General features: G+C 46.9%; 2 protein-coding genes across 4 annotated transcripts in view; one reads left to right on the forward strand and one right to left on the reverse strand.

Moving 5' to 3' along the window:
- LOC135823270 (MBT domain-containing protein 1-like) overlaps window positions 1–3,465 on the reverse strand; it is a 13,442-nt gene extending 9,977 nt beyond the window's left edge. Inside the window, exons 1-2 of one of the 3 annotated variants that reach the window (XM_065336124.1) lie at window positions 3,128–3,465; window positions 1,377–1,707 (exon numbers count right to left, since the gene is read on the reverse strand). In XM_065336124.1, the coding sequence (XP_065192196.1) occupies window positions 1,377–1,707; window positions 3,128–3,130 (334 nt within the window). In that variant the 5' untranslated portion in view covers window positions 3,131–3,465. Of the gene's footprint in view, window positions 1–1,376; window positions 2,736–3,127 lie in introns of those variants that run through there. The other 2 variants (XM_065336126.1, XM_065336125.1) reach the window with 2 other exon arrangements.
- Window positions 3,466–4,180: 715 nt separating this feature from the next.
- Window positions 4,181–12,034, forward strand: LOC135823271 (uncharacterized). The gene is made up of 6 exons (XM_065336128.1): window positions 4,181–4,366; window positions 6,182–6,512; window positions 7,918–7,972; window positions 9,593–9,672; window positions 10,606–10,837; window positions 11,029–12,034. The coding sequence occupies exons 2-6, from the start codon at window positions 6,206–6,208 to the stop codon at window positions 11,225–11,227; spliced, it is 873 nt and encodes a 290-aa protein (XP_065192200.1). The 5' UTR covers window positions 4,181–4,366; window positions 6,182–6,205; the 3' UTR covers window positions 11,228–12,034.
- The last annotated feature ends 9,446 nt before the right edge of the window (window positions 12,035–21,480 follow it).

Genomic DNA, 21,480 nt, shown 5'->3' on the forward strand with positions numbered 1-21,480 from the left:
TGTCTTTGTCTCTATGTAATGCAGTGTATATGGTAGCGATGCCGGAGTAGAATACCAATGCACAAAGGAGCGGCTATTTTTTGTGCCGAGTGCCTGTGAGGCAAAATCTGACAGAACAGAAATCGCTGACGAAAGTTTTTATTAAATTATGTCTGCTGAGCAGAATGGCCAGAGGGATAACTGTTATTCGCAACATTGTATGCTTTAGATGCATGCACAGTATACCCAGAAGAACAGAAACCCATATGGAAAATGTAGAGAAAAGTAGATACGAAGCAAAGATGCCCTTTACTTGTAATCAAAGTACAAGAGAATTCAACAATGACGGAAAATGCGGTTTCTTTCTCACTAGGGGGTTTAATAACAATAATAATATTTGCAGGATCCGCCTCGGCTTGAATGTTCAGAAATGCACAAACTAGCCTTCGCATCCGCAGGACACCACTATGCCTGTACACCTTAGTGACGAATGAAGATCTCACAAGTGAGTCAGGGGAGAGAAGGTTAGTCTCTCAACCAATCGTACGCGTAACGGCCCATAGCCCTGTAAACTGCATCCTTGTTATCCTCACTCCGAGCTGTGAGTACCCAGTTGACCGTGGGTGTCGGCGCAGTTCAACACGCGTAAAAAGTATTTTACACGCTCCCTGCTACCAGCGCGGGTCTCGAACTCGGGACCTCATGATTCGCAGGCAGGCCTGCAAACCAATCTACTAAGCGTTGTGTGATGTCGTCGGACAGTTGGCTAAATGCGATGAAACCCAGATTATCAACCAAACCAAGCATGCCACCATTACTACTTGTAAAGGAGAAGACAAATTTAGAAGACAGAACGACAAACACGGAACAAAGGAAGAGAGAACACACCAAATGTAGGAGAGTGCTATCTCGCCTTCTGTTCCGAATTTTTTTTAAATTCAGGTGGAATTTCACCACAAAACTTAGCCATGCACTGTCACACTATCTCTCACAAACCTCAAACATGTCGGCCACAGTGTTCCGTATTTTAGCACATACATAATCTCTATTTTTTTCTCCATTCCTGAAGATGGGCCTTGCCCGAAAATTCGGATAATTTCATTCTTTTTTCAGTGATTGGTGTAGGCCAGAGACTGATTGGAGAGTGTTGTGAATATGTATGGTTATAAGGGATGGCTACAGTGAAGCTACTTCGAAGTAGGGTTTACCGGGTGTTAGTGGCTGTCGTGAGTTCCCTTCGGGAACGGACACGATAATTTACTTTCTTTTTTTAAATTTTACAATGGAGCCTGTGCATATTGAGACATGTTCATTTCCGGCCAAGCATCCAATTCGGCCGGACCAGGTGAAATTCCGGTCACGCGGCTACACCCTGTGATATGAACCGTATGGCTTACCTTTAGGTACATGATGAATGTCCAGCGGTTCCAGTTCAGCTAAAATCTCTCTGACACGTGTGTCAGTCTCTGAATCTCTTATGCAACTAAGAAACATGTGGAACGAATCTGCATCTCCACCTCTCAGCTCATCTAGGAGTCTTTCATTGTGATCGATCGGGTCACGAATCGAAGTCAAGCTTTTCTTGAATCGCAGCGTGATGATTCCGCAAGCGTCACAACCCATCCGTATTCCAGGAGGATCGAGGGTTTCTATTATGGTTGGAACCATACGCCTGAACTCCAACATCTTCCATGGATTCGTCATCTTGCCTTGCCTCTGGCTAGCGAACTGCACACATACACCATGACGAAAGCAGAGTGTGAGAAACAAAAACCCAAATGACAAGTCCCTTTTCCCCGCAGCCAGGAGGGGAGCAGGTGTGCTAGAATAGACTCCCCGAAATCATCGGAAGAGCGCACAGGAGCAAGTCGCATATCTGACGTTCAGTCAGTCGGCATGACGGTTATCGCACGGTGCATTGCCAGCTCATACAGTGAATATTTACAGTCCTACTTAAAACAAATGTCAGTATCGACATTGAGCGTCATGAACGTTACCCGAATCTCACTGTAACTGGCAGTGCAATGCTACATACAACTCAGTATAAAACAGAGAGGTTCCAGGCTGTCCAAGAGAGTGCTCAATACCGAGAGGCAGAGCTGGTTCAAACAATGAGAGGTAGAGCTGGTTCAAACAACACAACTCGGTCTACACAGTCTACACTGGAGCTCCAGATTTTCCCGCCAACCTGACTCGACCGTGACAGTCATGATTGCTGAGACTGCCATCCAGACCACAAAAAAAGTCCATGGTTCCTTCGAATCGGCAATGGGATGGATGGCAGGCAAGTGTCACGTCAGGATGTCGGAAAACCAATAAGCTGGAAGGGGAAGTTAAGCCCAAAAACAAATTATTATTTCACCAGTTGTAGTTTTCGGGGTGCTGAGTCGAACTTGATCGTCTTGGTCCGAGGAAGCTGAGACGCTCCCTTCCTCCTTTATTCCAAATCAAACTCGCGCACTTCCACCGAAAATGGGTGACTGCGCCCTACTAGATGGGGATTTGTATGCAAAAAGTCACTTAAAGCGCTGTTTCGTTCTTATAAAAGCACGGATGACCGCGATTGGTCCATATGTTGTAGTCTTTCGGACGCTGAGTCGACTGGTTTTGGTCCGAAAAGGCTGCGATGCAGCGTTCGGCCGTTATTCCCAATCGAACACGGGTGAGTAAGCGGTCACGTGCTCATGCGTACACAAGTCGCCTGGTCAGTGGTCACCGTGCCTGCAAGCTACAACTTTCACACCAAGGTTCAACTCAAAGGTTCAAAGGTTCAACTCGAGTGACAGGAACGCTGTGTTCGATTGGGAGTAAAGGAGGAAGGGAGCGTCTCAGCTTCCTCGGACCAAGACCATCAAATTCGACTCAGCACGCCAAAGACTACAACTGGTGAAATAATAATTTGATTTTGGGCTTAACTTCCCCTAAGTTGAGCTCCAGTGCAGTGTTGGGAGCATTTCCTACCATGACGGTAGTACATAACGTTAAATAAATCCAGGAATCACACAGTGTCAGTAGTCAGGCTGGCTTTTCATGAATCTGTGGAACGCCAACACCCCCAATCATGAAGACGCTGATGCACAAACAGCTCAGCTTATAAAGTAAATAACTAAACTAGGCAAAGTCGTGGAAGTGAGATTATCAGACCCACCATGCCGCGGAGCAGAATGTCGAAACTGAGACCCAATCACCGTTGTCAGGTCACAATCACCGTTGTCAGGTCACAAGCTCCGCACTGATTGTGGCTCGCAGGGGACTGCGATCGGAAAAATCCTTCAGCTCGGGTGCTTGCTAGTTGAACGATAACAAAACAACGCGAGATCGATGGCGGCTATCTCCTCAGTCCACCCCTTCAAATCCTGCTCCACGCGTAGACTACACGTCTATCATGAACTAACTAATTACTTTGCAGTGCTGCTACTGGGTGGTGAGTTGGTGGACAGGATGCATGTGCGACGATGCTGTGCATCATTCATTCTGAATCTTTAGAGTTCGGTCATCCTGGTGCACAGATATGCAGATATCGGCCGGTATTGCACTGGTCCTTGTGCAGTAATACATACTTATTATTATGTGAGATGACTCAGATAACAAAAGCAAAACAAAGCAACAGAGAACAGGCGCCTAGCCCTAGCCTAGCCTAGGCACATCTACCAGTCAAAATGATTGACGATCTACACGTAGATCTATGCCGCGAGGCTAGCGCTAGGGTAGATCTGCGGACAGCCGACAGAGATCATGCATAAAAGCAAGGATACTTCGAGGGACTTTCTCAAAGTTTCTGGGTAGTTTTTTCCAGATTCAAGTGTTCCCCGGCCCTAGCCCTGCGCTCTTCAGCAGTCTACATGTGATGTAGGTACTTTTTGTAGTTCCAAGCAGGGAGTCATACGACCTCCCTGGTCCCAAGCCAACGCGTTTATGACAGTGGCGCGCGCGGTACTCAGCAGTCAGCTCAGATATCAGGCGGATCCACTAGTACTACATTGTACTCTGTAGTGTAGATTCTACAGTGTTCGTGGTGTTTGTGTACTGAGTCTGTACCAAGACTGCAAGTAAAGAGTCCATATTAAAATTTTGTTTTATGCACTCTTGCTGGTACATGTGCGCGCATGCGGTATGTACATGTACATGATAATGCAGTGAGCTACAAAAAAATTACCGGTAATAATGATTGATTGGTAGACCGAGCTAGCTAGACTAGAGCTATCGCCTATGCCGGCCTAGCGCCTCGAGTCGGAGTTCTCCTACTTTTCCGACGCGCGAACACTTGCAACAGACCAGTAGGGGTCGGGCACGTGTGGAAGAAGGACTAAGATTTAGGTGGAGGAGGTGCGAGCTCCATCGACCTCGCGTTGCTGGTGGTGGAAGTCTGCAGGAAAACGCTTCGATTGTAAGTAACCAATGATTTCTTATCGTTCAACTAGCAAGCACCCGAACGGAAGGATTTGTTCCATCGCAGTTCAAGTGCGCCCTGACTGAGCCACAATCAGTGCGAGAGCTTGTGACCTGACAACGGGGTCTTTTCGATCACTCTGCCCTGCATGGTGGGTCTATGCGATCACTCCGCACTGCATGCCAGCATGGTGGGTCTTTTCGATCACGCCGCCCTGCATGGTGCCGGGGTCTGATAAACTCACTCCCACGGCTTTTGCCTCGTTTTGAAGCTGAGCTGCATCTTTGTCCGTCTTGATCATCAGATCATTGGGGGTGGTGGTGTTCGGCGAATGCGAAAAGTCGGACAGACTGACTGGCACGCGAGCCCTGAATTATTTTACTCGCACACAAACCAGGAGACAATTGCAAGTTGCAAAAAGGGAGGAAATGGTACTTGATTAAATTATCCCATGCAGTGGATGCGAATGGCTGCAGACGTATTCATTGCACGGCCCAAAACGCAAAGGGGCACTCCTAGTATATTGCACGGCTCAAATGCAAAGTGGCTGCACTCCTAGTATATTGCACGGGTCAAATGCAAAGGGGCTGCACTCCTAGTATATTGCACCTTTTAAAAAATGCTAGTACAAGTAGTAGCTGGACTTGGGTTTGTATCCCGCGAGTTTATGTCTATTCATTTTTTTTACTGATTCCAATTGCCAGGTGTGTCTTTACCACCATATTTATCATCCAATCATTGCATTTGTCCAGTAAAAGATGCATAGGAAAACGTGTTTCGGTTGATTTCTATGGTACCTGATGCGTGGGCTCATGCGAAGAATATCGAAAATAAGAAAATCTTTACCGTTGGGTGTTTCTCGGGATCGGAAGCTGTTGGAAAAATGAATGTTCTGGATACCAACTTAGTAACTGAAGCTGCAGAGCCATCATGTGTTTACACATCAAAATGACGGCAAAGCACAATTCTACCTGTATTTCTTGATGCTCAAAATCGATTTTGTTCCTGGGGCAGTCATCATTCTTATTCACTGGCAAACAAAGAAGGCAGAACAATTCTTTTTTCAACTAGATGTTCACGCTTCGTGCCAATAGATAAAAAAATATGTAGCCTGAGTTGTTCATATCCAGGCAACGTTCATAATGCTCCCTGTTCACGTTTGTTGTTGCACTATAATTATATACAGGCGTCCCTCTCTAATCCGGCACTTGTTTATCCAGCACCTTTGCAAACCAGCACACTTTCTGGCAAAACGGATTTTTTCAGTTCATTTTCTACGCTTTAATCCGGCACTTGAATTCCGCCTCCAGCAGAGATTTTCTGTAACAAATCACTCAAACTGTACACAATTTGATTTTCTAATCCAGCAGTGTAACATACACTTGGGAATATCCTATGCACTCGTATTCCCAAATCTATGTTATAGATATGCATTCCACGAAGTACTTGGATTGACACAAAAAATCCCTACGTTTTGACACAAACATGTACGTTAATAGGTGGGCCGGGTTGGAGGGCAGGATTTTATAATCTAGCACCCTTGTTTATCCAGCAGAAAATGCCGTTGCAAAAGGTGCCGGATTAGAGAGGGACGACTGTGCTAGTAGTGCTACAACAAACAAATACGTACAGCGCATGAGCTGTCAAAGCGCTGTTGTATAACAGCCACGCCGGCTGACTGAACGTCAGATATGCGACTTGCAACTGTGACCTGTTCATTTTGGCTGAAAGTTCCTGGTTGAGGGCAAAAGGGACATGTCGTTTGACTTCTTATTTCTCACTCTCTGCTTCCATCATGGTGTATGTCTGCAGTTCGCTCACCGGAGGCAAAGCAAGATGACGAATCCGTGGAAGATGCCGGAGTTCAGGCGCATGCTTCCAACCTTAATAGAAACCCTCGACCCTTCTGGACTACGGACGCGCTGTGACGCTTACGGAATCATCACGCCTCGATTCAAGAAAAGCTTGGCTTCGATTCGTGACCCGAGCGATCACAACGAAAAACTCCTGGATGAGCTGAGAGGTGGAGATGCAGATTCGTTCCACATGTTTCTCAGCTGCATAAGAGAGTCAGAGACTCACACACGGGTCAAAGAGATTTTAGCTAAACTGGAACCGCTGGACATTCAGCATGTTCCGACAGGTAAGCCATACGGTTCATATCACAGGGTGCAGCACCCGGGATTTCAGGTGGTCCGGCCGAATGGGATACTTGACCGGAAATGAACAGAAAAATTGATCTGATGTGGTTTCGGTCGTGGCCGGACCGTCCAAACCGGGTGCTGCGGCCCTGCATCAGATGGAAAACACATGTCTAAGATGTGGTGTGAATTAGGCAGCTAGGTGCCCTTGCCGTCACGGCTTTAACATCCCGTGATCAGTCCACTTTGAATAAACGCCCAGATAACGCATAACGCTCGCATTACTCTTTTGAAGGGCGTAGTGTTCATGTCTACTTACGCGCTGTGGTATTCCTTGGCCACTCCAGACATTCATGGTGTATGTAGTAGTAGTAGCACATCGTGTTATGTTATGCATGTACCGTGTCCCGCTTTTAGTTGCTGTGCTTGAGTTGAGTCTGGAGTCTTGTTGTTTTGGACTGGAGAAATAAAGAATACTACAAAGGGGTGTCGACGAGTAGTAGGGTACCCGTGCAATCCGTAATTTGATCGGGTAGTAGGGTAGCAATTTGCTCCTGAGAACCCGATCGGGTAGTTCTAGTAGGAGTAGGGTGTTTTGCAACGGTGCACGTAAACAGCATGGCTACACGCTACTGTACATTTTCTATGTAGCGCAAGTGCACACTCACAGTACAAACCGTGTCAAAAAATACCCGATAGGGTACAAGTACTACCCGGATAAAATACCCGGACCTGTTACTCGACCAAATCCCTACCCGTTGCAGCCCTACTCTATTGGTTATGTGGGGGAATGTAACACAGTGGTTTCAAAGGTAGATATCAAGAAAGCTGCACATTTGTCACCTGTTGATCATCTCAGTGTTTCTAAGATGTTCATTGTGATGTCTCTCTGTGTACGACCTGTGGATCACATTAAGGCGGCAAACACGCTAATAGGAGATTCACACGATGTGCATTTTCGCATTTCAAGAGCCCTTTTTATGGAGTTTTTTCCTACGAATGACTCGATTGCCCAGCAAAGATAGAAACAGGCATGCAAGCTCTTTGCCCGCGAACGCTTCCCATCGCCAGGAACTGAGAGCTCTTGACAGTCACGTGCATAGCGGACAGAGCGGGGAGGCACATGTGGCAACAAATTCCAACTTATTCATAGGTACATGCACCATCCTAGATTATCTCGTGCGAATCAAACGCTCATGCCTGCGTGTAACACCTGTCAGATCACCTGCAGATCGGTGAGGTTCCTGCAGTGTGAGTCGCCTACTCGTGTAAGGGATCTCTTGTATATCGGAATCTCATCTGGACGGGTGAATGCATATCAAAAAACAGCAACGCTTGAGTTTTGTTCCTGTTGAGTGATGTAAAACTATGTGTTTGCCATCTGTTGTGTTCATTTACTCTCGGAAGTACAAGCACCATCACCAGCAGCTGCAGCCGCTGCTGCTCCCAGTCCGGAAAACATGTAAGATGAAGTATCTTACTTCAGTGTGTTGCTTACACTGCATACACATGATGCGCAATATGACTTCAGTGTATTGGTCTCACTACTTTTAAAGCTACTTTAGTATGATGCGCAATATCACTTCTGCGGCGCTATAAGCGACAAGGAATGCATCCAGAGCTGTGTGCAAGATCTGCATAGTGCACTGTTGCAACTCCATTGGAGGCCGCATCGTGGGAAGTTGAGCCAAGCTCACCGTCTCCGACAAGTGAGAAACCATGCACATTGCCTGTTGCACAGTGGGTGAATGTACCTCAATTGCTCTGGCTTGAGTGCAGTTTTCGACTGATTGCCTCATGTAGGATTTCTCTGCGATGTCCTGTGCATTGTGTATCGCAGACTCTTCGCACGATGCGAAAAGGAAATTGGGTCGATGCTCATCACGTCTCAGAAGTGTTGTTGTGAATTCTCCCTTTAGCCCGCCGGCAAATATTTTGATGGCAGCATGCGTACAAATGTTCCGGCCTGTTCAAAAACCTTCATTGGTACACGTGTGGCAGCATGCACAAGCAGAGCCACCACCACTGATAAAACAGTGCTCACAGCAGGCATATCATGCTGGGGGGGGGGGGGGGGGTCTCACCAGACCCAAGCACTATCATTCCTCTGTGCATTTGCTATGCAGCGGCCGTACTATGATTTACAGGACGGGCATTTGTACTTGGAATTTTCCGTGAACACTGTGACCAAATCATATACAGTAAAACCTGGTTTAAGCGACCACCCCACGGTACCACGGTGCAAGGAAAAGCGGTCGTGAAAGCCAGGTGGTGTTTAGAACCAGGTCCCAAAGTGCATGGAAACACGGTCTTTAAGAGCAGTTGGTCACTAAAACGAGAGGCCGCTTAAACCAGGTTTTACTGTAGGTGCAATTAGATTTAATATTGTTATCAATTAAGATTGCATAATCCCCAAGAGTGTGCAACTACCTGCACAACCTCTATAGAGTGTTGCGACGACAGAACTTCGCATCACGTGACATGGTTCAAAAGGTTACGCTGGCAAACAGTGCAAAGTGACCACAAGAGAGTTGAACCCAAAAGCAGGGTTGCGTAAAACCCTGTATCTATCATGCACAGGGTGCAGATAATGTGTACGGGTTTGTCGCGTGATGTGAAGTTCTGTCGTCGCAGACCCCATAGCTGGAGTTTCACACTCTTGTGTGTTATTTCCATAGTAGTTAGTATCAAGAGTACATAAACCCAAGAGTAGACAACTCTGATATCCAATCTCTGAGTACCCATGCACAGTGTGATGTCTTCAGTACGTAGTGAAATGACGATAAAGCTGGCTGCCAGGTTTGCGTTTTCCTACAGTTTAGGTGCAACAAGTAGTACGGTAGGTCCGAAAGCAAAGCCCGTGAGCGACGCATCTGAACTCTCAGAAAAAAAACTTACCTGGAAGCTGGAGGCCGTTGCAGATCAATAACGGCACAACACCCCAGGTCATTCCCCAACCTGCGGCTATGTGATGTGGGCAGTGGGCCGTGCCAGACCCAATGGACAGCGTGGCATAGGCTATAAGTTAGACTCCCGCTAGCGTTCATTATTTGCCTAATTTGTCTTCTACACTGCCATGCAGGTCACGATGTCTGTGGGAATTGAGAAGTATCATTGACTTTGGAGAGGAGGTCGGCCAGGTGCTAAGCAAGCGGACATGTGGTAAGTGCCTTGTTACAATACGTGTTTTTGAGCTCATTTTTCAACAATTCTTCGAGTACAGGTATTCAAATGTCTTTCTTTTAGTGCTATTGAACAATTCCTGTACACCGCTCTCGGTTTCAGCACCGAATTTGTGTTTGACAGATGTGCATTTTAAGACTGTTGCATCATGAATTTGTACACACACCTGTGCACACACACACACACACACACACACACACACACACACACACACACACACACACACACACCACCTGTAGACTCTCTCTCTCTCTCTCTCTCTCTCTCTCTCTCTCTCTCTCTCTCTCTCTCTCTCTCTCTCTCTCTCTCTCTCTCTTCTTTCTCTCTCTCTCCGCCTGCCTATATCACGGTACATTTCCTGCTCTCCTTTATCTGTCATTCTGTTAGTTAATTTTTCTCTCTTGTACACTGTAGCAATGGTGAAATGCTTGGCTCGGTTGATAATCCGAGTTCTATTGCATTTAGCCAACTGTCCAGCGACATTATTTACCACGAACCACTGAGTAACACACGAACCAAGCTTCCCACCATTGTTTATCTTTTTTTATTGCGCTATTGAGAGCTCTTGCCAGGCAAGGGCATCTTAGCGTCCTATCTACCCAATGCTGTAGGCAGCAAGCTGTTTTATCCGTATACATTGTAGGCCTCATCAGTACTGCTAAGAGCTTTTGAAGTAAGCCGAGCTACCGACAATGGTGCGAAGGAGGCACCACAGAGATTTAGATAGCTCGTTGCTCTAGCGCCAGAGTGCTCTGAGCACGAAAAGTAGCAGGCAATGCGAAATGCAGCATCACTAGAGCAGCGTACCGAGAGTGCTCAACAAGACGAATGTCTACTTGTCTACTTGTCTGTGTACTTTTCCATTGATTCGTCTTCTTTTGTTTTGGTGTGTGGATATCACGTACTGCACAGACAAACTTGCGCTGGAGCTGGTCAAAGGAAAAGGAGAACGCAACCCAGACAACTACCGGGACATTGTTGAGAACTACATGCACAGCCATAGACAATCACCGGCAGATACAAGCAATGTGGCGGGTCTCATCCAGTATTATCAGCAGTCCAAGAGGCTCACCGGCAGGGAATTTGTGGAGATCATCCGTAAGATCGACCACTCGCGTGTTCCAGACATCGAGGCTATTTTATCGTAAGTCCCATACGAAGCTATTGCTGGTGTCGGATCAAAGTCGTTGTTGAATGACGGACTTCAACTGTGGGGTGGGTGAAATGAAGTTTGGTCCATTGCCAGTGCACCATGCAACGGTTGTTTTGCATGCGTGGGGCCACATTTCTATGCGCCTAATTGCTTCTCTGTTTTACCGCGTACCCCGCTTGCAGGGAAGCCGAGTTCAAGGATACAAATGCTCGCGCACGGGAGGTACGCTCTTCTCAAGAGACCCCAGCCCCGTCTAGTTCAGAGATTGCGCAGCCAGCCTCTGCCGACGCGGCAGCAGATGAGCAGCTTTCTGTAATGGAGACTGCTGCCTCACGAGAACCACTCTCAGTGCAAGCCACTACACGACATGATCCCAAGTGATCGCCATGACTACTATTATCCACATACTTGCTAGACTCCTAGACCTCATGCCCAGGCGCGTGCAATGCAGGCAAGCACCTTGTGCACAACGCCGTATTGCATTCAAGTGCCGCCCAGTATCGACAAGCCGTCTTGCTTGAAGAATGTTGACATGAACCGGATCACAGCCAGTGTCAGCTCGAGCTGGTGCTGCGGTTACCTACCCTGCACCCCCACTGTTCTCAGCGGGTAGTGCACTGATGGCATCTCTGCGGATTTGCACAAGTGACCTCACCTCACCCGTGAGCCGTACCTATATTTACCGAAAAGACACGGCTACTCGGTTGTGCAGGTGCAAAGAGATCTGTTGCTATAATTATATACATGTAGTTGTCTGGTTGCATACCCTGTGCTGCTAATTGTGACCTTGCTTGTCTGGCGACCAAGCATGTTTTGCGCGATTTATGTTTGGCTTCCCTGCTCTCCTATTGATTTGCTATTTAATTTTCATAAGGGTGTAGTAAATTTAGTACTTCAGATTAACAATGTGTTGCAGCTGCAACTTTTCGCGACGCGACACGCAATTTCCGTTCTCCTTTCGTTGCGGCAAGGAAATGCCTGTCGCGTGCAGTCGTACCTGTCGCAGAAGCGGAAGGAAGTTGAACTTGTGCGACATGCTACGCGCGACGTATACAAATGGAGTACTCGTACAGTTTCTGCCGTGGGTGCACGTGCATAGTACTCATAGTGCATAGTACTCTTAGTTTTTGTTTTGTTTTGTTTTTGTTTTGTTGTAAAGACACTTTTATTGGACATGTACATGCAGCAGTACAGTTGGCACCTATGAGTATGACATCAGGGGATGGCTCACGCCTGGTAAAAAAAACAAAAAACAAAAAAAACAATGAGCGACAAAGCATTAAAGACAGTCAGTGCAGTACTCTAAGGCCGTGATCGTTTGGTCGGATCCAGATCCAGATCCATCGGATCCACTGGATCTGCAATGATCGATTGGTCGAATCCGGATCCAGATCCTTCGGATTTGGATCCGAGCAACCCTGCCCCGGGAGCAGGGTTGACTGGATCCATCGGATCCAAATGTGACCTTTGTGCGTATATGGTGGGTAAAAATCATTTTTATACTCATTGTCGTACGTCTAGTGGACTTTTGTTGACTTTTCGTACGACGCGGGCGATCAGTACGACTTGTGCCTTTTTTGGGTGACCTGTCAGCGCCATTTTTTACTTCGTGAACATGGCAACAGCCAAGGTCCGCAAAAAAGTGTTCGGTTGATTCTGAAGGATCCGACGGATCTGAGATTTGGATCTGGATCTGGATCTGACCAAACGATCATAGCCTTAGGGCATGTTCGATTGGTAGGATCGGGATCCCGATCCACCGGATCCACTGGATTCGCACCCTTTCGATTGGTCGAATCCGGATCCGGATCCTTCGGATTTGGATCCGGTCAACCCTCCTCGGGGAGCAGGGTTGACCGGATCCAACGGATCCAAATGTGACCTTTGTGCGTATATGGCGGGTAAAAATCATTTTTGTAAACATTGTCGTACGCACACGTGGATGGAGACTTTTTCTTCGTGGATGGAGATAGAGCTTGTTGACTTTTTGTACGACGCACGCGATGAGTACGACGTTCACCCTTTTGGGTGCCTTGTGAGCGCCATTTTCAACATGGCAACAGTCAAGGTCCAAAATAAAGTGTTCAGTTGAATCTGAAGGATCCGAGGGATCTGAGATCTGGATCACGATCCTTAGTAGACCTTACCAATCGAACATGCCTTAGTGCATAGGGATGTCCCAAACACCTAAACGATTGTGAACCGTGTGTCGCTGTCGCAGACCGTCGCAAAAAGTTGTATTGTGAATTAATTTAATTGGCCTTTAGTGTGAAACTCCGCGTCCCGACAAATAAATTATTGATTTATTTTCCCAGTTGTACTTTTTAGTTGTAAAGCTTCGTGAAGAGATATTTATTTGTCTTCTTCTTTTCTGTGTGTATGTATGCCCTATTAATAAGCCTGTGTGTTCCGTATGCTTGGTGTGGTCAGGCTAAGCCACTACTATTCTCTGCGTATGCTTGGTGTGGTCAGCCTGCTAAGCCACTACTATTCTCTGCGTATGCTTGGTGTGGTCAGCCTGCTAAGCCACTACTATTCTCTGCGTATGCTTGGTGTGGTCAGCCTGCTAAGCCACTACTATTCTCTGCGCGATGTGGTGCTCTTATTGGAGTCACATTGCCTTGGGCTTATTGGACTTAAAAACCTTTTAGACACCCTGAACACAGGTGGAGGGCGCAGCAACACACGACTATTTTTATGCCCGACCAAGCAACGTACACAATTGGCATTTGCTACGTGACATTTTTGCACCCGCCAGAACCAAACTGAACTAACGGAAGCGGGGCAGGAGCGAGCACGCACGCACGCGCATAGCAAATCATTATCTGATTTGCGAACAAGCGACCCCCAAACTGAGGCGAGCACAAGTTCTCATCATTTTCAACTGGATGACAAAAAAAAGAACAGAGAATAGGGAATGGAGCCACGCAGAGCGCCTGCAAACCACCATAGGTGTACTGATGAGACAGCGAGCAGGCTGGCGACGGGAAGAAAGGAGAAGAAGAGATGCTAACAAACTAAATGGCTGGTGAACAGGTCACCGTCAGAAACCGTGTGCACAATGTGACACAACTCTCGGTGAGCGCTGGGAGAGAATAGAGAAATAGAGATTGATACAGATACATGTAGATGGAGAGAGAGATAGAGAAGGGGGGGGGGGGGCAGAGGGATTCTGAGTGTCCACATGCGCCGTGAAGCAAGCATGCTTTAAAAGCAGGAATCTAAGTACAATGAAGCGTGTGTGGGCAGGCGTGTGTTTACCGCCATATTGCCAGGTGTGTCTTCACCATATTTATCAATCGAAGTACACGTGTCACAAGGGCTCTCTGCTGACTATTGTAGAATGTAAAGTATTAGTATTGGAGTATTGGGATAGTGCACACACACTTTGAATTAGTATTGGGATAGTGCACACACACACTTTGAATTTGGGTGTTGTTGGTAATCCAGCTACAGTGTCAATCTGAGCTAGCACAAGATGAACGCCGCTTTCTGACTGAGACCATTAAGCTATTTAATGTTTTAGAAATACACACAGAGAGAGAGAGAAACTGAGAGGGTAAGACATAACGATGAGAGGACAGACGCTAGGACGGCTGCAACACACGCACACACACACACACACACCAGTACGCTTGGGATTGCGTACCTCCATCAGCGCATGATGTGGTCCAAGTGCTGAATTACTGCCGCCTGATAGCTGTACAGAAAGACACATAAGAGGCAGTGCAGTGTAAATTAAGGAACAATCGGGCCGAAACCTGAACCAGCAGTTAGTGAGGCTCCATACCCAGGTACGTATCACGTTCATAGAATTATAGTATACCGTACTGGCAATATAATTATATGGTCGCAGTGAGGCCATGAAGCGTTACATTGGCACATGTTTACCGCACGCAGGGCGTTACATGCAAAGTCGCACAGGAGCCGTTACACAGGTTTCTATATTGCCGCAGTCCTTTTTTTGCTATTGCAGGACTTCCTGCTGCGTCCGGTTTTGAACTTTTCACCACGCGGTACACGTGCTTTCACAGTTTTCAGCCTTTTTTGCAATGAAAAGATCGCCGCACACCGCCGGACGCGCGTTACGAACGCAACGAAAATTTGTCGCACTAGCCTGGTCGCGCGTTACGCCGCACCCCCCTGCGTTACGCGTTACGCGGCAACATATATTGCCAGTACGGTAATATAATATAATTTCTATGAACATGTTATTATGAATTAATTTATAATATTGTGGTATTGGACATGATTCATTGCCAGGAGATGGGGCCAACTTAGGATATTTTGGGGCCATCTCCTGGCGTGTGTATGCGAGTGAGAGAATGAAACTGAGAGAGAGAGAGAGAGAGAGAGACACACACACACACACACACACACACACACACACACACACTCGCAGAGACACAGAGAGAGACACACAGAGATCGAGAGAGAGAGAGAGAGAGAGAGAGAGAGAGAGAGAGAGAGAGAGAGAGAGAGAGAGAGAGAGAGAGAGAGAGAGAGAGAGACAGAGAGAGAAAGAGAGAGAGAGAGAGAGAGAGAGAGAGAGAGTAAGTTACATTTATAAAGACAGGTAAGTCTAACAAATGAGGACTGAGACCTCTACAACAGGGCTTTTACGCCTGAAAGCAGGTTGTCAGTCTAGATTTTATGCGCAGATGGAGAAAAAGCGCAGAATTTTTGTAATGAGATGAAAAGCAGAAATTAGAGAGAGAGAGAGAGAGAGAGAGAGAGAGAGAGAGAGAGAGAGATAGAGAGAGAGAGAGAGAGGAGAGGAGAGAGAGAGAGAGATGGGTAAGTGAGGGAAGGAGAGAAAGAGGTGGAGAGATATAAGTATAGAGAGAGAAAGAGTTCTGGGGCATATCGCCGCTATGACTAACTATTGTGCTACTTGTAGAAGGGTTAACATAATGATTTGGATCCACTGATGCCAGGCCAGTGTGATACATGTGCATGCTAGCACCAGTCATGAGTGTGGTAGTCCCACTGAACTATGTCTGATAGTTGCACGACTCTTGTTGTAATGTATGTTTTGTCTCTGTCATTGATGCGCTTTCTGCTGATATGCTAGAAGCATACTAGACCTACCTGCACTGCGTTCTGTCTGTACGCACTCTCCACATACTTGGCATGCCCTAGCCCTAGCGCTGGGTTGTACCATGCAGTCTACCAGTGACGTAGGTCTCACGTGTACTTGTTTTAGCTACATTGTAGTGATTGTACATATTCACGGATCCTGGCGCAAGGTGGAGGAGATCGAGAGAGAGAGAGAGAGAGAGAGAGAGAGAGAGAGAGAGAGAGAGAGAGAGAGAGAGAGAGAGAGAGAGAGAGAGAGCTGTAGGAAATGCTCATTTCGCTAGAAAGTTCAAGAATCTATTTATTCATTTATTTCTTATTTGTCTGAAGTCACTAACTAACTTACATTAAAATTACAGTCTTCTCAGATATTTATTTACCGGTTTTCATTCCGTTTGGCTATTGCAGACGCTCGTTTGTAGTGTGCGTCTCATACTACGTAACTGTTTCTACGTAGACCCGGGTGCTCGAATGAGAGACAGGGTACCAAAACAGAAACAGCCTGAAATTGTACCTAAACTTATTCCGATTTCGTTTAGTTTTCACAAATACCATCAACATACGGCCCGCTAACGGGATGCCAAATTTCAGCTCTGCCCGGCAAACTGTTTTTGAAATACTCACGACCCACTTTTTGTTGGGTCCTTGATTCGAGGATATGGGTCTCCTGTAGGGTGCTGCCAAAGACCTGCTGAATCTGCGGCTCCACTGACCATCTTGCTCTCAAAAACGATGTAGTAAGTTACTACTCCCTGCCCTCAACTGCCATACCAAGCGTAGACGATGGTAGACCCGTGTGCTTGAATCGGAGACGATCTGACGAGTTTGCTGTTTCTGATTCGAGCACCCAATTTTCAAGTAAAAAATCCGAAGGAAATACGACTATTTTGCTGCGTGCTGTAGCTTGTGTTGTAGCGCACCCAGGTTCTGAATTCCTGCTAGGTGGGTCAAGCCAGACTCTCTTCCTTGTTCCATCGCCTCTCCAAAAGTATATTCTGACATTGTTGAGATTTACAGATGAGAAATTGCACACCTGTCAAATCGTTTCTGATTCGAGCACCCGGGTCTACCGGTAACTTCTTCAGCGGACACAGATACGTGTAACGTGTGCACGTATAACTTGTTCTACATACGCGCGCACCCCTTTGTGTGCGCATGCTGTTCCTTTTTTGCTATGCTCTTGTAAAATGAAATCATTCTTGTTTTTCGAGTTATCTGTCGTCCATTGCTTGGACTTCTTTGGAGCGAATAATTATTGAAAGGAAGAGTCAAGATGTATTCTCTTGTTGGAATAATGAGCATGAGCCTGATGTCAGTGACGAGGATATAAATTTAGTTAATCCTCCAGTTCCCACGGAATTCGTATGTTGAGAATTTCGTATAAGAGCCCAAGAATGGCGACCAGATCCATATTGTCCTAATTATTTATTATCCAGAACCCTTTCCTTGTATTTATTCTTATAGCATGTTTTGACTATCCTTTTGCTTGATTGAACCGTGGCTGGTGTGATTGACGAGTTGACTAAAACAATGAGAAGAGCACCGGTCACTCTGTTACTGGTGAGGGTATGCAGCTATCTTGAAGCTCTGCAGGTGTTTCCGGGGTGGCTGTTTGTCCAAAACTGCCTGTGGCAATCTATTCCACACTGGCACGATGCAGTATAGGAAAGAGCGCAGAAGGTAGTCAGGAGCTTGTGGCGAGAGATTCAGCTCAAGCTGGTGGGGATGGTGCTGTGCTTGGGCTGCTCGTGTGCTGCGATGACGTGGCGGCATGGCCGGCGGGGGACACATGGCTGCAACTTGAGGCAGACCATGGCCACACATCAGGTGTGTGCCCACTCTTTGTCGGACGCTGCTCAGTGTCGGATCAGAGTCCGTGGCCTGGCGAATATCCTTGCAACGAACCGGACAAGCCTCGAGAATCAATGAGACTAATGAATTCCGCCATTGAACATGCCTCTGCAGGTGAAGCTGTGCGATCAGGTAGAGGAGCTCCAGAGAGTGTGTCAGCACATACCCAACAGCCATTGGTACCCAACAGCCACTGGTATTCTTCTGCCACAGAACTGCTCCCCAAACCATCTGGCGATGCATCATAGCTGATAGCAGTAGGGACGTCCAACGCTGGTTGAAAGAATGCCAACGCTTGCACAGCTGACACAGTACCAGCCTTTGCTGAGGTGAATGCCTGCAGGACTTCATCATCTACACTGAAGGGATCACGCTTCGCTAGCTTGCGCAGAGAAGCCGTGATCTGGGCCAAGTTCGGAATGAACTTTCCAAGGCACATAGCCATCCCCAGGAAACGTCGCACATCAGAGACCACACACTCAAGCACCCAAATACGCCTTGTGTAGCAGTAGTGGCAATGCATGGTGACACTCAGTGAGGCCTTGATAGAACTTACTGCTGATTCCTTGACCTTTGGCATGACTGTTGCCGGTTCAAATCCCACAATTGCATGTGTTACCTTTTTGTGTCTTTTCCCATTTATGCTAATGATGTAATCATTACTCATTACTCTTTGTAGTAGATAGAGTAGTCACATGAGCTGCTCTGATTGGCTGTTGCTAGGCGCCAGTGCCTGGCCCTGGTATAAAGGCAGTGGTTTCTCCTCATTTCATCCTCTTTTTCTTCGGTCCTGATGGCGTCGTGAGCTGCTGCTGGCTACTGTTCAAGTACTGTAACTATGACCTTCTCTTCCCTCTTCTTCTATTCATCCATTGTTGTATGAAACTATGTATAACATCAAGAAAGAGTGTCTTGTTGTTGATGTGTGAGTGCTTTGTGGGCGCTAGAGTTTGAGCTGGTTACGATTCAGTAACACATGTTTACAGGAATTAGTCTAAGAGGAGAGTAAAGAAGATCCACAAAAGCCAGCCTGATGCAGCGAGGTTCATGCCCTTGCTGTGCATCAAAGAATCGTAGCAAAAATGGCGCACGGTGTGATCAGAGATTCAAAGCGAGTCTACATATGATAACTAGTTTATTTGAATCTTTCGAAAAACTACGATGTGAAAACAACAGTACGTTTAGAGAATGAGAACAAGATCGAAGGAGAAGAGTAATTACTTTATAATGATCTGCAAATCATGCAATTCCATCACAATAATAGCCCGTTCAGTATTTGCATGGTCTATTGTTCACATCCATGGATATTTCTCAAATTACTGCTGCTGCTGTTACTGTAGCATGGCTACTTCATAACACGTAATTTGTATACAAATAAATGGTACACTGTAGGAATGCATGGATAGCTGTACGCATACTCGCACTGCCTTGGTCTTCTTCTTCTCCTTGTGAGACAATAGAGAGGTTTTGCATTCCGAATTTCGGAATTATTTTCGGAATGTGGCGGCAGAAGTCGAAAAGTAGTCGAACTTTCGGAAGTGTGGTGGCGAAAGTGCATGGTTTTCCGAAAATGGATTTTTGGCTCTTTCCTGTTTGGGAGCGCATATTTGAATATTTTTCATGTGTGTATTTTTTGTTTTCTGCTGCTCTCGCTGAATATATTTGAAATTTCTCCACGTGTGTAGTTTTGGTTTTTGCTGTTTTTTTGCTGCTCTTGCTGATCTCGCCATGTTGACTAGATCTTCTTACACTCCTTCACACTCTATCTTCCTTTGCCATGGAGCCTACTGACAGTGCAAGACAGTAGTTTGCCAACCTCGTCTTCAGCCGTTGGATCACTCGGCCCCCCATCAGTCCGTCCTCGCCTTCGAACCGCACCCAAATTCAGTTTGACCTGCACATGGATTGATCCTGCTCAGGCAACTCCTATTTTGTGCTCAACCCCTTTGTTCGCGGCTCTGTGGGATCCGAGGAGACTGCAAAAGTTCTAGCCTCGTCTGACCCAAAGTTTGCTGGTACTGTATCACCAGGAAGTCCGTCAGAGACCACACGCTGCTGCTGTTGGACCAACACGCCTCAAAACCGAATTTGCAAGATTCGGACGCAATTTTTTTTCGGTTTTGGTGCCTTTGACGCTCTCCATTTTGTTTTGCATGGCAACCCTTGGAAACGAAGTCGAATCAGATTTTAGGAATGCAAAACACTGAAAATGCCGTTTTTCGGCACGCACTTTTTTCGGAGAAGCACAGTCGAAAAACATTCCGAAATTCGGAATGCAAAACCTCTCTAATGAACTGATGATAACTTACGTAACTACAAGTATGTGCTTTGAGAGTCTTGAGTGCTGAGAGTATACGGGTTACACTACCGCTACTCTTAGTCTTCTCCGGATCATCTTGGATTTTCAATAACGTTCTTTGGCAATACCTGTCTGGGAATTTGAGTTTTTTATAGTTATGTATCCATGTGCGTTTATGAGGTAAAGTTTCTTTTTTTAGCTGTTGTTCGAGCCGATAGCTGAGAACTTTCTAAAGTGAATAGACTTTTCGATTGCTCAATTCTGTTCAGGGAAAACCGGGTGACAAAGAAAAGAAATTGAAACATCTTTGCAATACGAAAAACATGTGCACGACAATTGTTGCTGCTGCATGAGAGCACTGACTCGCGGCACCCTTTTCGTTTGTGCTTTGCCCGATTGGGCACCCACTGTAAAGAGCACGATACAACACTTTGCCATACATGTCCGACTCACTTTCCACACTATTTTTCCTATAATCACACAACTCCCGAGAACAGGGACAGATCAATAAAGAACACCTTCTAACCAACAAGAGAAATTAGGAGCTTGTGTCTGTGACGAGGGTTGTGCCACGGGGCACTAGGATCTCACGAAAACATTGGTCCTTCGAGCCGGATTCGAACCAGCGACCTAAAGCTGCTCGTGTGGCAAACCCCACCATCCTCTACTACACCGCAATGGCCGCGGAAGCGCAGCACCGCTAGAACGCATGTCAGAGACGACATACACCTCGGCAACCCACGTGTCGGAACACAATGGAAGGGTGCTGCTGAGGGTGATTCCGGTCACAGTACGAAACGGAGACACAGCGGCCGATACATATGCACTCCTGGACGAAGGCTCAACAGTGTCCTTGATTGAAAGCGAACTGGCGGAGGAACTTGGACTTGCAGGACCAACGCGGCCCCTGAGGCTGTCATGGACGGATGGCAAGCAGCACCAGGAGTCCAGCTCCAAGGTAGTAGCATTCAGCGTAGCTGGCAGGCAGAGACAGGACAGCTTCACCTTAACAAACGTCCACACTCATGCCAAGTTAAACCTCCCAACACAATCAATCAACCCTCAACGGCTGAAAAACTGCCCCCACCTGGAGGGACTTGAACTACCAACGCTGTCCTGCGCCAAGCCCAGACTCCTAATCGGACAGGATAATTACAGCTTGATCGCACCACGGGTGATCGCGGAAGGCCCACCAAACGCACCCGTAGCTACACAGACCAAGCTAGGGTGGGTTGTTCATGGCAAAACGAGTGCCGACCGCTGCAGAATCGAGGAAGGCGTGGTCCTCTCCACCTGGGGTCTCGACAGTGACCTCCATGACCTGGTCAAGCAGTCGTTCGCCCTAGACTCCCTCGGGGTCAAGCCCGCGAAAATCCGCAGCAAGGCCGACGACCGCGCACTCCAG

Source organism: Sycon ciliatum, chromosome 8 (genome assembly GCF_964019385.1).
Source record: "Sycon ciliatum chromosome 8, ocSycCili1.1, whole genome shotgun sequence".
NCBI lineage: Eukaryota > Metazoa > Porifera > Calcarea > Leucosolenida > Sycettidae > Sycon > Sycon ciliatum.

What these genes read in the sequence shown, in the direction of transcription:
- LOC135823271 (XM_065336128.1), top strand. Translation starts at nt 6,206, where the DNA reads ATGACGAATCCGTGGAAGATGCCGGAGTTCAGGCGCATGCTTCCAACC. An exon ending in CATTCAGCATGTTCCGACAG is followed by an intron (nt 6,513 to 7,917) that starts GTAAGCCATACG and finishes TACTCTCGGAAG; the next exon opens with TACAAGCACCATCACCAGCA. An exon ending in GCTAAGCAAGCGGACATGTG is followed by an intron (nt 9,673 to 10,605) that starts GTAAGTGCCTTG and finishes CGTACTGCACAG; the next exon opens with ACAAACTTGCGCTGGAGCTG.